At 42.3% G+C, this 14,528-nt stretch overlaps 1 protein-coding gene across 2 annotated transcripts in view; it reads left to right on the top strand.

The window, feature by feature from the left end:
• PCSK1 (proprotein convertase subtilisin/kexin type 1) overlaps positions 1-14,226 on the top strand; it is a 60,442-nt gene extending 46,216 nt beyond the window's left edge. The window contains exons 12-14 of one of the 2 annotated variants that reach the window (XM_084833701.1): positions 2,615-2,748; positions 6,457-6,618; positions 13,492-14,226. In XM_084833701.1, the coding sequence (XP_084689827.1) occupies positions 2,615-2,748; positions 6,457-6,618; positions 13,492-13,776 (581 nt within the window). In that variant the 3' untranslated portion in view covers positions 13,777-14,226. Of the gene's footprint in view, positions 1-2,614; positions 2,749-6,456; positions 6,619-7,699; positions 11,081-13,491 lie in introns of those variants that run through there. The other variant, XM_084833700.1, reaches the window with a different exon arrangement.
• Positions 14,227-14,528: the final 302 nt, after the last annotated feature.

Here is a 14,528-nt window from a genome sequence, read left to right as displayed (position 1 = left end):
TCCCATACCTGTTCATTTAGGGTGAAATCTCCAACTTGCTTACCCCAGAGCAGTTCTGCTGTCAGCGTGACTAAATGTGCTGCAGACTGCAGAACAGGTTAGGAAACTGAAAACAGAAGGGCCCATAGCTCAATGGCAGAGCACACATTTTGCATTCAGAAGGTCTCAGATTCAATCCCTAACACCTCCATGTAAGGCTGGGGAAGACACCCGTCTGAAATCCTGGAGAGTCACTGTCATTCAATGTAGACAGTGTTGAGCTAGATGGACAAATGGTCTGACTTAGGATAAGGAAGTTTCATATGTTCACAAATATTTCCTGAGCAATGGCAATGTGTTTCACCCAATGCGATAGTTCGAAACTAATTTCCCAAACATAAAGGCTGAAAAATTGCTTCAAAAACCAAACCATCGCCAAGACTTTTGGGACTTCTAAGGACCAATTTGTCATCAACCAGGACCCTGAATCCTCATCTTCAGAGGATCCTGACCCCTTGTCCTCCAGTGAGACTCCAGAGTTAATGGTTCAGGGGATAAAACTTTGGCTATGGAAAGGCATTATGGGGCTTCCATCTCCCCAGGACCCAATTCACCAGAAAGACCCCAGGCCTCAGCTCCCCTCCATCCAAAGGCGGTTGATTACCGTTGGCAGACTCTGAGAACTCAGGCCATGAGGACACGAGCATACCCCAGCCACTCTCATGTTGCCGTGGTTTACAAAAACAGGCCAGGGCCCTTTAAGAGACCAAGCCTCAGTCAGTATGGATGCAGGGCCAATCGGCCTAAATTGGCTACACTCTTATTTGAACCTCAGTCTTGCTCTGGTCCTTGTTGGAGCAAAATACAGAAAACCCTGCCTGGTGTCTAGCCCCAGCACCATTCAGAGTTTTCTGTGGTGGTGATCATTTTCCATCTTGCTTCTTGAAAAACCTGACCCAACCTGACTCCTACTCAAGGTCGGATCTATGGCAAAACCTGGAAGCCCAAGCTACAGCACAGATTATCATCAGAACTCACAGCGTGAAATGGTATGCAATGCACTGTTGTGCTCATGGCAGCCTCTTTTTTTCTTCTGCCTGTGTTGGATTATCAGCTCATGGTGACTATATTGTCAGCTATCTTTGGCACATGCAGAACCTGCATGTGCGCAATAATAGCCCTCTTCACATGTTCTGTGGAAGAAGGTCCATGCATTAAAAGAGTCTGGCCCCTAATGTTGCATGGCTTCCCAGTCCTCCCCTCCTCCATGTCCACACATTAGGCATGGATGTCTGAGCAGGAGAAGCCTCTGCACATAAACCTCTATGCAGATAGCCTTCCATGGGAGCTGGAACCCTTCGAGATCATGGCTACAGCTGCCATGGAAGCCCACGTGCATAGAGATCTACACACATGGGCTTCTACTGCCCAGACATCCATATTAATCTATGGACACTGGTGGCAGAGCAGGGGAAGCCATGTGATGTCAGAGTGGGGGCACTGGTGCAACCCTGATGCCACTTTCAATGTTTGAAGGGGGCTAATGTTTAACTCGCTGGAGGAGGTTTGCAATGGTATGCAAGACTGCAGGTAATGGCCAGGATTCATGGAGTCCCATAGGCACACAATAATTAGCATGCACTCACTGAAGCATCCCCATTTTTGTTCTCTGGCCCACCACAGCCAAGGCCAGTCCTCACACCCCACCAAGATTCATGAGCAGCTATCAGATGGTGTGAAACCTGATGGTGACCCTTACTTTAGAGCAGCTCTCCCCAACTTGGCGCCCTTCAGATGTTTTGAACTACAACTCCCATCAGCCCCAGCCAGCAAGACCAATGGTCAAGGATGATGGGGACTGTAATCCAAAACATCTGGAGGGCATTGGGTTGGGGAACATTGGTTTAGATCAGGGATAGACAACTTGGGAGGCACCCCGTGGACACCTTTCTTGGCACCTGTCAAGCTGCCCTACCCATCCTACTTCTTAAAAATGAAAACATTTTCTTACCAGCAGCTGGGATTGCTGTAAAATAGGTGATGTGTTGGGACTCAGACCCCACCTCTGCCTTGTACTCAGTCTTTTGGGCAGATTACTTGTGCTTTGCCACACCTCCCACAGGAGCCATTTTGTGGTGGTGCCCAGGATAGTTTCTCCAATTGCCAAATGTACGCACAGCCCAAAAAGGTTGCCTACCCTTGGTTTAGATACATCATCTCAGTCCTTAAATTCTTAACTTCCAGGACTCAACCCTTCCTGAAAGTCATACAACATATTCTGTTATAAGTCATTGACTGGTATTATTCAACATGCTGAATCACTCTGGTGGTGTATTAAGATCTACTGGTATTCTGTATCTCCTTGGATGCCCAACCCATGAATGGGTCTGGAGGGACAAGCTATTTCCTTATTGCTTTTATGTGTGATGCTCCTAAGTGGTAAAAATGAGAAACTCTGCTCAAGGTCACCTACTATCTCCACTGCTGACATAGGATTTATCTTTGTTGGCTAAGCTGCATCAGCTTTCCTTATATGACCAATTATCATAATCATTTGAATATATTCATATTTATTAATATAAATTAAAATTAGATACTAATATATTGTGATGCTCGTTCCATTTCTCTAATACAGGGACCAACACAGTCTTGCTGGCTGAGCGGCAAAGAGATAAGTCGCCCAATGGCTTTAAAGACTGGGACTTTATGTCAGTTCACACCTGGGGAGAGGATCCAACAGGCACATGGACTTTAAAAATTATTGATATGGTGAGTAAGGAAAGCTAATGAAACTGTCATTTGCATGGGTGTAATTATAAGGAGAAGGGGGAAATATTTCCTGCTCTCCAAATTAGAAGCAAAGAAAATATTACCAGCTTCCCAGTTACCTAATATTTTGAAACCCAACAGTAACCACCAACTCACCAAGCATATTTAGGAAATAGGCTAAAGATTATAACCTTTGTCTCTGCTTTAAAATGGCGGCCCAGGCTGATGGGAATAGAAATGGCGTCTATTGATATCTGGCTTTATTGAGTAAAAGTTAAATGTAACTTCTTCTTATGTATCAGATTGGATATTTTATGGTGTAATAGATTCAGTGCTTCTGTGGGTGAGGTGTCTTCCTCCTGCTATTGTTGTGGGGGGGGGGGCTTTTGCTCAAGACTATGGTCTTTCACTTCAAAGTGCAAGGTTACTGTTGACTTAGGGATAGAGCAATAATGTCCCCCATGAATATTTGGCCCAAGTTATAACACTGATTGCATACAAAAATTAAAAACATGTAAAGCGATGGATAGGGATGACAGATAAATCCGCAGTGGATTCAAATGAGTTTGGATTTCTATGAAAGTGACCTGTGGATTCCACTGTGGATTGGCTTTTTCAAATCACTTGCAGAACGGTTTTTCACTTTTGGGGAGGATTTGCACTCATCTGCATTAGCTCAATTGCTCATTAGTGCATTAGTGAAAGTGCACATTACTGGTAATGTGAACTTGTGCACTTGCAATAATTCATTGATTCACATTAACTAATGCACATTTACACAAGTGCACATTAGTGCAAGTAGAACAAAATTCTGGTTAAAAAAATCCTATTCCATCAACAAATGGACCTGATGATGCTGGAAAGACACCTGATGATCTGTGAAACACAGTTGGAACAGATTTAACAAAATTCATACCTCCCTAGCAATAGATGAAACAAGGCCTAAGAGAATGAGTTTCAAGACAGGAATGAAATGCAGAACATGCTTGGTAGCCCTTCACCTTGGGACAGATAATATTTTGAATCAGGGGCTCTTATAGTTCCAGCTCTGCAAAGAAGCTGGGCCCAGACCTGTGCTCTGAAACTCATGCGCTCAGCATGGCGTCTGGATTGATGCCACTATAAAAACAGGGTGAACTTTGGCTGTGTAATGGAGCCATTGGCTGGTCTGTGTTAGGTTGGCAACACAGGTATCACCCCAAAAGAGGACAGTGGTTGCATGACATTTGCTAGTTTATATGTATAGATGCAAATTTAGAAATAGTTATTATAATTTAAATAGACAGGACATCTCATCATAGGGTGTGAGACTGTGAACAGGTGACCTGTGTGTCTGCATCCTGCTATCCAGGTGCTCACTGTTGATGGGGATCAGGTCTTATGGTTCTTAATTTTGGACATCTCTTCAAATAGAAGATGCCTTCAAATAGGGGACTGTCCTCTCCTAGGGGGAATACATGATTTTTTAAAGGCTTTCTTGAACTGCAGCTCATACCTGGACAGCTCATACCTGGTTCGCCACTATTTTTGCAATGTGGGGCACGTGCAAATTGCAAATCTCATGTTATTTATTATATATCATTTTGGAGTGGAGTCTGTCACAGAACTGAGAAATGATGGGTTGCACCTTAGGTTTTCCTATGGTGTTAAACTTTGTTCTTTTCTTTACAAACGTATTTAGCTTTCATTTGATAAAAGTGCCTGGAGTTGATTGCTCCAAAAGCTACCCCAGCGACTGCATGAATGGCAGCCACGTGATAGTAAAAGTCAGCTAGTGGTTTGTGTGTGTGTGCAGCTGTGCTTGAGCTTGTATAGCAGGGATGGAGAACCTCCAGCCCATGGGCCTAACCAGCCCACAGAGGTTCCCCATCCGTCCTGCGAAGGCTTGGGCTCCTTCCACTGGCCCCTCTCCCCCCTGCCCCTCTCCCCCCTAAACCTTGGCCCTTGGCCTGGAGACTACCAGCGACTTGGAGAGGAGAGGAAACTCCTTGTTATCTCCAGTCTGTGATTCCCGGCGGGTTATGGCATATTAAGCGCCGTGCACTTCGCTGGCACTTGCAGGAGCTCCTGCAAGCACCGTCTGGCTGTGCTTCGCTCCCGGTTCTTCTTGTTCTCTGTACACGGAATGAGCAGCAGAAGCGAAGCCAGCTGACTCTCTTCCCTTCATGTGCCACTCGCCAACCCATTCGGGATGGCTAGCACTGTGCAAAGGAAGAGCCCTGCAAGTTCTGGCTGAGCCTTTCTCTTTGGAGAGAGAGGGGCACAGAGCTCCATGCCCCCCTCTGCATGGAGAAGGGGAAAATGGGCAGCGCTAAAACCCAGAGCGGATCCTCAGCTCCACTGACATCGGAGCCACCAGCCTCCCCTGGGAAGAACAAAGACTCGCCGCTTTCCTGCTTTGCACTAGCAGATGCTAATGACATTGCACTACTGTTGGTTCATGCTAGCACAACGTCATTAGCGCTGGTGCTGCGCCACCATTGGATATTGCCCACTTCCTGTGACATGTGAGCACTCAGATCCTCAAATGGAAGAGTTGCCCCAAAGTGGTAACGTTGTAAAAATCCTGCAAGAACACTGTTTAGATGCTCTCCATCCACATGTAAAGGGATATGAACTTTAACACAAACGGGTATATCTAGAATGCAGCCGTTCTCGATTCATGGCATCTTGTTTTTCTAGAAAGCACTTATTGCACTAATGAGCCTTAACTTTAATCACAGCTACCAGTGGGATCGTCAGTGAGAATCACTGCTAATATTCAGGAGTACAATTTGTTGTTAGATCCTTAGAACAGCTGTTTCTTCAATTGGCACTTCTGTGGGCTACTTACTTTAGGTGTAAAAATTAATGAGTGGTATTTTTAAAATATGGTTTTCAAAACTTCTGCATTTGTCTCCCCACACACCAAGATGTCAGAATTGTACAACTTAAAACAGTGAGCTGCACAACAAGCTAAAACAATTTAAGAGTGCTACTGGGTAGATCTGCAAACAACTATAACTTAATCCTATAACTGCAATGCTATACCCACTTACCTGGGAGTAAGCTGTATTGACCTTAATGGGACTTACTTCTGAATAGACAGGCACTGAATATAACTATTAGTTTGGATGAAAATTATTGGGGTGGTGCTTCCAGGAACTGTACTGAGGCAGAAGAAATTAAAATATATATATAAAAGATCCATGATTAATCCCTGCACACTGCAATAGAAGTAATTATTTGCGTAATTTCTTTAGAGAACATGCATGTATTTTGACAGATCTGGGACAGTGAGTGCAGGGATATGAAGATCATCAGGTATATTTTCACACTATTTGAGGGATCTCCCCTTCACCCCCACCCAGTAGCTCGTATCTTCAGCAGGGTATCCGGATTCTCTGAGCCTGTTCTCACATCATGACTGGCCACCAGGGCTTAATTTGGGGTTGTCATGTTGTTCCGGACAGGTGCAGGTATCATTTTTTCATGGAACCTCCGGGCACTGGCTTGCCGTGGTTTGTCGTGTCGTGTGAACCCAGGCGACAAGGGTTGTTTAAGGGTTAGGCAGCCCTCAAATAACCCTAAAACAAGCGATGAGATAAATATTTTCAAATTGTGTAAACATTTTGTCTTGCTCTTGGATTTATTGCCATCATCTGTTTTCCATCATCTGCCTCATACTTATATAATGTGGAAGACCAATTCTTCTATTGTGTCCCTCAGTCTAGAAGAATACAAAATGAAGGAAGAATTGTGAACTGGAAACTGATTTTGCATGGCACTTCAACCCGGCCCGAACTTATGAAGAAACCTCGTGTCTATACATCGTATAATGCTGTCCAAAATGACAGGAGAGGTGTGGAAAAGATGCCAGACTTTGCGGAGGTATCAATCACTTTCATGCCGATCTGTATTTTCTTTGTAGCATGTGGAGCAAATAAGAGGAGGGAAAGTGTTTTCCTATAAAATACACTTGTCTTTTCTGGATTTATTCCATTCTTGGGTCCATTCCTAATTAATTGGAATAATTATTCCTAATTAGGTCTGTTCCTAATGAATGGATGGAATTTGTCACAGCAGGAAAGCAACCAGCAGGGCTTCCCAGAGAGCGCACCTGCCTGATGTCTAGCTCTGAAGGGTTCTCAGAGCTAGGCATCAAGCAGGTAGTGCTCTGGGAAGCTGTTCTGGGTGCTCTTCTGTTGCAGCATTTGCATCTTGGTGGCACCTGGGCAGTCCGATGCCTCAGAGTTAGGCATCAGGCGAACGCACAGCCCTCCCGACAGTGATGGTAGCAGAGGGACATGTGGTTGTAGCCCTCCAGGCACAGGCTAAAAGGAGGAGCTGGAGCACCACCACTGCCACTGCCACCACCACACGGCTGCCACCGCCACCATCAGGGGGTCATTTGGCACACCCAGAATTTGCCACCCCAGGCAGCCACCCTCCAAGTGGCCCTGCAGGTTTTGACACTCAGGATTTCCAGCCCATTCTGGATTTGTATGAAACATTTTATTATTTTATTTTATTCAGCCCTTCCTCCCAAGGGAACCCGGGGTGGTACACAGCACAATAAAAATACATGAATTATACATAATTTAAAACATCAACCATAAAAGTAAACTAAATACATAACACAATATTAAAGCAGTAAGGTCCCAGGCCAAGTTAGATCTCAAAAAGCTTGGTGAACAAATATGTTTTTAGTTGTCCGAAAGTCAACAACATACAGGCCATCTTCATTTCCCTGGGGATAGAATGCCATAATTGGGGCGCCACCACCGAGAAGGCCCTATCTCAAGTCACTGCACCACAGGCCATGTCCACTGATAGGACAAGCAGGGCCTCCCTGACAGATCTTTACACACAGGTTTGTTGATACTAGAGGAGGTGCTCTTTTAAGATGTTTATATATATATATATAACTATCAGTGGCTCCTGATGTTTGGCACCCTCATATATATTTCAGGACCACACCTCACAGGAGAACTTGAGTGAAAAAAAAAAGGTGACAGAAAGTACCAGCAGCACTGAGAAAATACAGAAGACAGCCCCCTCAGATGCAATGCTCCGTCTACTACAAAATGCATTTCATGGTCAGAAGGCTGGGAATCCAGTTCCAAAGAAGATGCTAAATGAGAACCCAAATATTCCATATGAAAATTTCTATCAAGCTCTTGAGAAACTAAACCGAGCCTCCCAGCTGAGAGACTCAGAGGAGTCTCTGTATAGTGACTATGTTGACCTTTTTTACAGTGCTAAACCATACAAACATAGAGATGACAGACTATTGCAAGCCTTGGTTGATATTCTGAATGAAGATTAAAAGATATAGAGAAAAGCACTAGGTTGGAAATATTCCTGCACCCTATCTCCATCATACTCCTCATTTCAGACTTGGCTCCCACTTATTCTGATAAATTTGCATGAACACATCTTTTATTGCTTTATACTTAAAAGGCAGTTTGCTAGACATGAGGTAATGGTCACTTTATTCAAACATTCAATAATCCCCTGAGAATAGGAATGATATTAAAGAGATTCATTGCAGCAATATTTTCCTCTTCCTCTTCTCCACAAACTACAGATATATTCGCCTGATTTATGTCAGGCCCTGTCCCAAAAGTTCATGCTTTGGGGAGACTCCTATAGACTTCTTGTCTGTTTTTCCCCCTCAAGCAACAGTATACATCTCACAGCGTCTAAGCTACACCTAAAGAAGCATAGAGCATTTCCCCCAGTTTTGAAAACTAGACGGAGCATCCATTCTTTAGACAAAACACCAAAGGGATGTTTAAGGATAGTTCTTTGAAGACCTAGTTCTGATCAGGAATACCCAATCGTTGAGTTCAGATATGTTTCTCTTGAGATCAAGAGAGACCAAAGTTAGAAACACCGATCAGTGTACGTATTTCAAACAGAAGAAAGCTGGCAACTGTCTCCTCCCTGATTTTGATAAGATCTGTACAGTGCAATCCTATGCATGTCTACTCAGAAGTAAGTCCCATTGATTTCAGTGGGGCTTACTCTAAATGACACATTGGTCAACATCTAGCTGAGAAGCTGATGGCTGTTAAAGGGAGAAAAAAAAGTCAGTGAGGGATGAGAGCTTTTAGAAACAAATGAAAATTGCATGCGGACTGTCCCTTTTGGAGAAAGGTACTTAGAGTGGCTTGGCTACTTTATTAGATGTGGCTGCACCTGTAGGGAATGCACTCATTTGAGTCTGAACCTGACAAAGGATGAAAGAGGCAAGAGAGGATGTGATGACAACAGATAGTGAGGCAAAATAAGGGTCACCAGGTCAGTGAAGAGGAGAGCAAGAGGATGGGAGAGAAAGCAAAATGTAGGGAGAGAGCTGTGGCAGAAAGCTTCACTCCCACAACATTGAATGCCAAGGGTACGGTGACGATCAGGGGATTTGTCAAATCATCAGGTAAGGTTCAATAGAAAGTGTAGACTGCAGTGTGTCAAATGGAGTAGTACCTTTTCCTGTGTGTACATGATTAAGGCTAGAATTTGCTGTGTTGAATATGTGAATCCCAAATGAGAAGGTACTGTTGAATCAACAGTGAAAAATGAAGCAACACCGGAGCAAATGAATGCATTTAGATTATGCTAATGTAAATCCAACACACCATAGCTAGTAGAATAAATAGTGAAGATAAACTCTTATGTCTCTCCCTCTGTCTGTCTGTCTGTCTGTCTCTCTCTCTCTCTGCCTAATCAATACAAACTTCATTTCAAATCAAACTGTGGTCCCACCAACCGTTATGCATGCACTAAGTGTGGTTAAAAAAATCAATTGGTTTTTAAAGTATGCACAAATGCAGTTTTGACTGTAGCAAGTGTGAAGAGTGTTTTTCCTCTTTGGTCCTAATTACACCGGTTGTGGTGCTGAGGCATGTTCACTTGCCTTTTGGAGGAGAGAAATGTTTCACATCCCTCTCCCAACAATGGCTCACCGCATGGGATGAAAAGGGGGCTCTTAAGTCCTGCCTTCATCTTTCTCAGGGGGAACCCATCCAGGCACTTCCTCCCTGTATGGGAAAATGGAAAAACACCAGTGAACACCCAGTTTCGGTGCTTGGGATCATGACCCTTAGGACCAATCCATTTCATTTATATTTACTTCCTTGAAAACATACTTAGAATAATACTCTTTCCACTTTTTCTGCTTAACTAGTTTTTAATGTTGGATCCAAGCATTATCCAATCACAGCTCAGAATATGAATCCAAGCAGGCTTGTAATGCTTGTCTCAGTACAAAGGAAGCATTGCAGGCAGAAATTCTTCTCCTATTCGGATGACAATCCCAGCAGGAGAGGAGCTATTTTCCTTTCACTTCCTTTCCTTTCAACCTATGACATCATCTTCACACCACAAAGTGGTGGTAGGTCTGATTAGGGTTTTACTGCAATGTTCTCTAGTTCAAATAGCATTTAGGGAAACAAAGTTTTGTGATATATAAATAGAAACAGCTGGCTGAATTAACTATTGGTTAACAGTGGGCAATGGAAAACAAATGATAACTCACTCCCTCTATGAAGTTCATAGAACCTGGGAGCCCCATTGTACATAATACAGTGCATTAAGCCCACATGAATATCTTGCTCAGATCATGATTCTTACCAGCTGCTTTCTTTAAGGAATAGCAGTAAAAGTAATTCTTCATTGTTTATGTAGAAATTATAATTGCACACCTTAAATAATAGCAGTAGCAATTACCAGTACATGATTGTTGTATTCAGGATAACCCTTCTAAAATACTGTGGGTTTTGCTTTTTTAAAATTTAAGATTATAACCTTTTAAAAAATTGTGAAATCTATATTTAAATTAACCTATATTTAAATTAAGCTGATACAAATTATGTTCCTTGAATGTTTCCAACCTAGAGTGTACAGATGTTAAATTATTTTTGTTAGTCTTTTCTTGGTGCCTGTATGTGTTTTGTGAAAATGTAAAATGACAGATAAAAATGTTTTATCTCAAAGAAAATGAACATTATATTTTCTTTACAGGTATTTATAACATATTAAAGCTTTTATCAGACACAATTTAAAATAATAAATTATGACAAACTTTAAAAATAATAAATTATAACAAAACTTTTTCTTTATTTGAGCAAAACAATTTTGTCCAATAAAGTATTTTTGAGGGCATGTTGTAATGACAACAGCCACATGTATGTGATGTGATGTGATGTTAAAATTTACATTTGTTTGATCGTAGCATAATACATAATACAACATAATGTGTTAGCAGCGCCCAGAATGTGTGGTCTTAACATTTGTATAGAAACACAACATAGAGGCATCACATGAAATAAATTAGTTGGCAAACATTAGGCATGATGGTTTAATCACTGAACAAAGACTTGGTAGGACTGGCTAAAGGGAGAGGGAAAACTATTGTGATATACAGATATATTTTTTTACAGCATCTGACAGTGGCGGCTGTTTGCAGTACAATAATAACAACTCATGTTGTGACAAGGTAACATCCTGAATCAGCTTGGTATATTAGCATGCAAGGGGAAGTGACGTTACACTATTTGTGATGGTAGTTGTGTGTAGCATCCTAAGCACATGTTTGCTGGTACAATGCCTTAAACCTGGGTGTTGAACCTCTTTCAGCATGAGGGCAGAATTCAATTTCAGAGAAGCTCTCGGGGGCCACATTCCAGTGGCTGGCAGGGCCAAAGGCAAAATGGCCAGGGCCAAAAATACCCCCCAAACCAGCATATTGTAGCTTAAAGCTCTACTATCAGTATCTAAGCCTTAGCAGAGGCATTTAAAGCTTTAAGGATGTGGGGAGGAAATGTGCAAAAACCAGGAAACCACCAAATGACTGGCAGTTGGAGGAAAAGGGATACGGGAAGGGGGCGTGGCCCTCTAGGGAACACAGAGGGCCAGATTTGGCCTATGGGCCTGAAGCTCATCATCACTGGGTTAAACAAACTGTGCCTTAAACCAGGGGTCTCCAATGTGGCACTCACAGGCACCGCCAATAACGCCCACGAAGGCGTCTCCAATGTGGTGCTCCCAGGCACCGGGGGGGGGGGGGGTATTTATTTATTTATTTATTTATTTCCCTTTTTTAATACACGTACATGGATTTGTATGAAATGCATACAGCTTTCTAGCAATTATACATAGGCTTCAATAAAAGCAATTATCCAAATAAGTATCCATTTGAAGGTGGCATCTATATGCTAGCCATTCAAATATTGAAAGAATTGTAAGGTCCTCAATCCATTGCATTATAGGAGGTGAGTGTTTATCCCTCCAATGTTGCAATATCAGTCTTTTAGCTATCACAACGGCTTGGAGAATCCATTTATGCTGACCATTTGTTAATTTCCATGAAGCAGGTAAATAATTTAAAAGAGCATGGACATCAGCAAATATTAAAGACTGTTCCACTACAAAATTGATCTGTGTAATAACCTTCCCCCCCCCCAAAGAAGCAACTATTAGATATTACCAATACATATGTTTAAAAGAAGCATTACCTGTATTGCACCACCAGCAATAAGTTGAACTAGACAATCCCTTATTAAAGAGACGTTGTGGTGTCCAATAGACACAAAACAAGTCTTTTTTCTGAATAAGATGCAGCCTAAGATCCATAGATATGACAGATAGTTGCCAAAGCGGTAATCCACTAATTAGGCATTTTGTGGTTTTGCCCGCAGCAGTTTCTCAAATTCCCAAATGTGCCCATGGGTCAAAACAGCTTATGCAACCCTTTTAAAAGGCTTGTGTTTACATTCAGTCAGCCTTTCCCAATGTGGTGCCTTCCAGATGGTTTGGGAATGCAAATCCCATCAACTCTAGTCAGCATGGCAAATGGGAAGGGATGATAGAAGTTGTAGTCCAAACCATCTGGACGGCAACACTTTGGGAAAGTCTGCTTTAAATTAAAGTACTTTTGTCTCAATGCAGAGCCCCCACTGTACCCAGTGTATATATATGCCAGTCTCCATGAATAGGCTGCCCCTTTTCTTTAGCATATAAGGAAGTTCCATGTGAAACATAGAAAAAGACAGGTCTTGGGAAATCAGTATTGTTCCAGAAATGTCCTTCAGTCCCCAAATTATACTCAGTTAACGAGAGAATTTCTATGCAAGGCTTTTATTGCACACTTGTGACTGGTCACTAATGGAAGTTTGCGAGTCCTTTACATGACATCATCAACCTCCAGGACATCTCCCACGCTTTTTGACCTTTAGCCCACTTTTTAAAAGATCAGAAATAACCCGATAAGGAACGTTAATCCAATATATCATCTGTGTACTACAGCACCAACTAGTGGCTGTATAATGAAACATATAGAATTCGCAGATAAAGGGGGGGAAAGGTGGAGGAAAAGGAAAGCACATGTAAAGGGCCGAGCTTAAGCCTGCAAAGAATCCAAAGCAGAAGCCCTGGTAAAATTGCAGGGTAAAAAGCCTCTGTGTGGAAAATCCCAGAATCAATCTTCTGAATAAGCATGTTGAGAAAACAGAATCCACTGAATCAGTGATGAGGAACCAAAGGCCCCCCCATCTCTCTTCTATGGTTCCAAGATGTTATGTAACTGAAGCATTTTTTCCCTGCCCTTCTTCCTAAAACTTGTGGAAAAATATATAGAATTTGTGGCACTGGCATATAATCTAATACAAAAGGGAAAAGAGATGGGGAAGGAAGAGGAAAATAAGCAAATTCAGGTACCGGTTCTTATATAATTTTACATACAGTACTTGTTCTAATCACCAGGTAGAATGCACGCTGAGGAAGACAGTTCTGGGAGGGCCCAAATGGCATTTGGTCACAGCTAAGCCAATGGAGTGGACTTCCCTGACTCATCTCTCCCTCAGATACAGTGCACTGGAATGGCTGCTGCTGGAGACAACTTGGACTGCAATCCTATACAATCCACTACAAGCCACTAATCCACTTGGGCTGCAATCCTATTGTGTTTTTTGTTATGTTTTGTGTTTCATTATTGTACACCGCCTTGGGAGGGCTTTTGCCCTGAAAACCAGCCAAGAAATATTTTAAATAAATATACCATTTACCTGGGAGTAAGCACCATTGAAATCAACGAGACTTACTTCTGAATAGACATACGTACATAGGATGGTACTGTTAAGATACTAGGGAAGAAGAACATAAACTCTGTAGTCGAACAGTTATGGCAGGGCGGGGGGAATAGCTCTTAATGGTGATGCTACTGCATATATCTCGGAAAACACAGCAGAGAGGGAATCTTTCTTTCTGCTGTGATTGGGTAGCCAAGGATAAATGTATTTGCTCTTATTTTACCATCTAATGTTTTGTTTAACAATGCTTGTTATCAGTAAAATGTTCTGAATGCTTAACATGCCATAATGTAGGCCTGTGCAGCCTGATAAGGAAGTGCACTTAGAACTAAGGATTTGCAGGTTTGTTAATGAAGTCTAGAGTTCCTTCATGGAACACAGCAATAAAAGCTCAACTAGTAATAAAGCCAATGCCATATGTCAGTCCCATTAAAGGTAGGGAACCAGTGCTCTATCCTTTCATTTGGAGACCAAGAAGTCTATAATGCAGGACAGGGCAAATATTCTTGCTGAGAAAGAAGAGAATGTTCCATAATCTACACTTCACAAGCTAAGTGTTCAGCTCAGTGACAATGACATATAAAAGAGATGCAAGATAACAGGGGAAAATATTAGGGATACCTAGCTTATCAGCATTTTCCTTTTCCTGTAAAACCGTTGGGCCAGTTCTTGATCCCACTGCAAAAATAAGAAGTTGGATCTGCCTTCCAT

This window comes from Heloderma suspectum, chromosome 2 (assembly GCF_057233095.1).
Source record: "Heloderma suspectum isolate Gila_16-S chromosome 2, 16-S_ref, whole genome shotgun sequence".
In the NCBI taxonomy this organism is placed as follows: domain Eukaryota; kingdom Metazoa; phylum Chordata; class Lepidosauria; order Squamata; family Helodermatidae; genus Heloderma; species Heloderma suspectum.
Note: the sequence above shows the minus strand (reverse complement) of the source record. Positions and strands in the feature narration are given on the sequence as shown.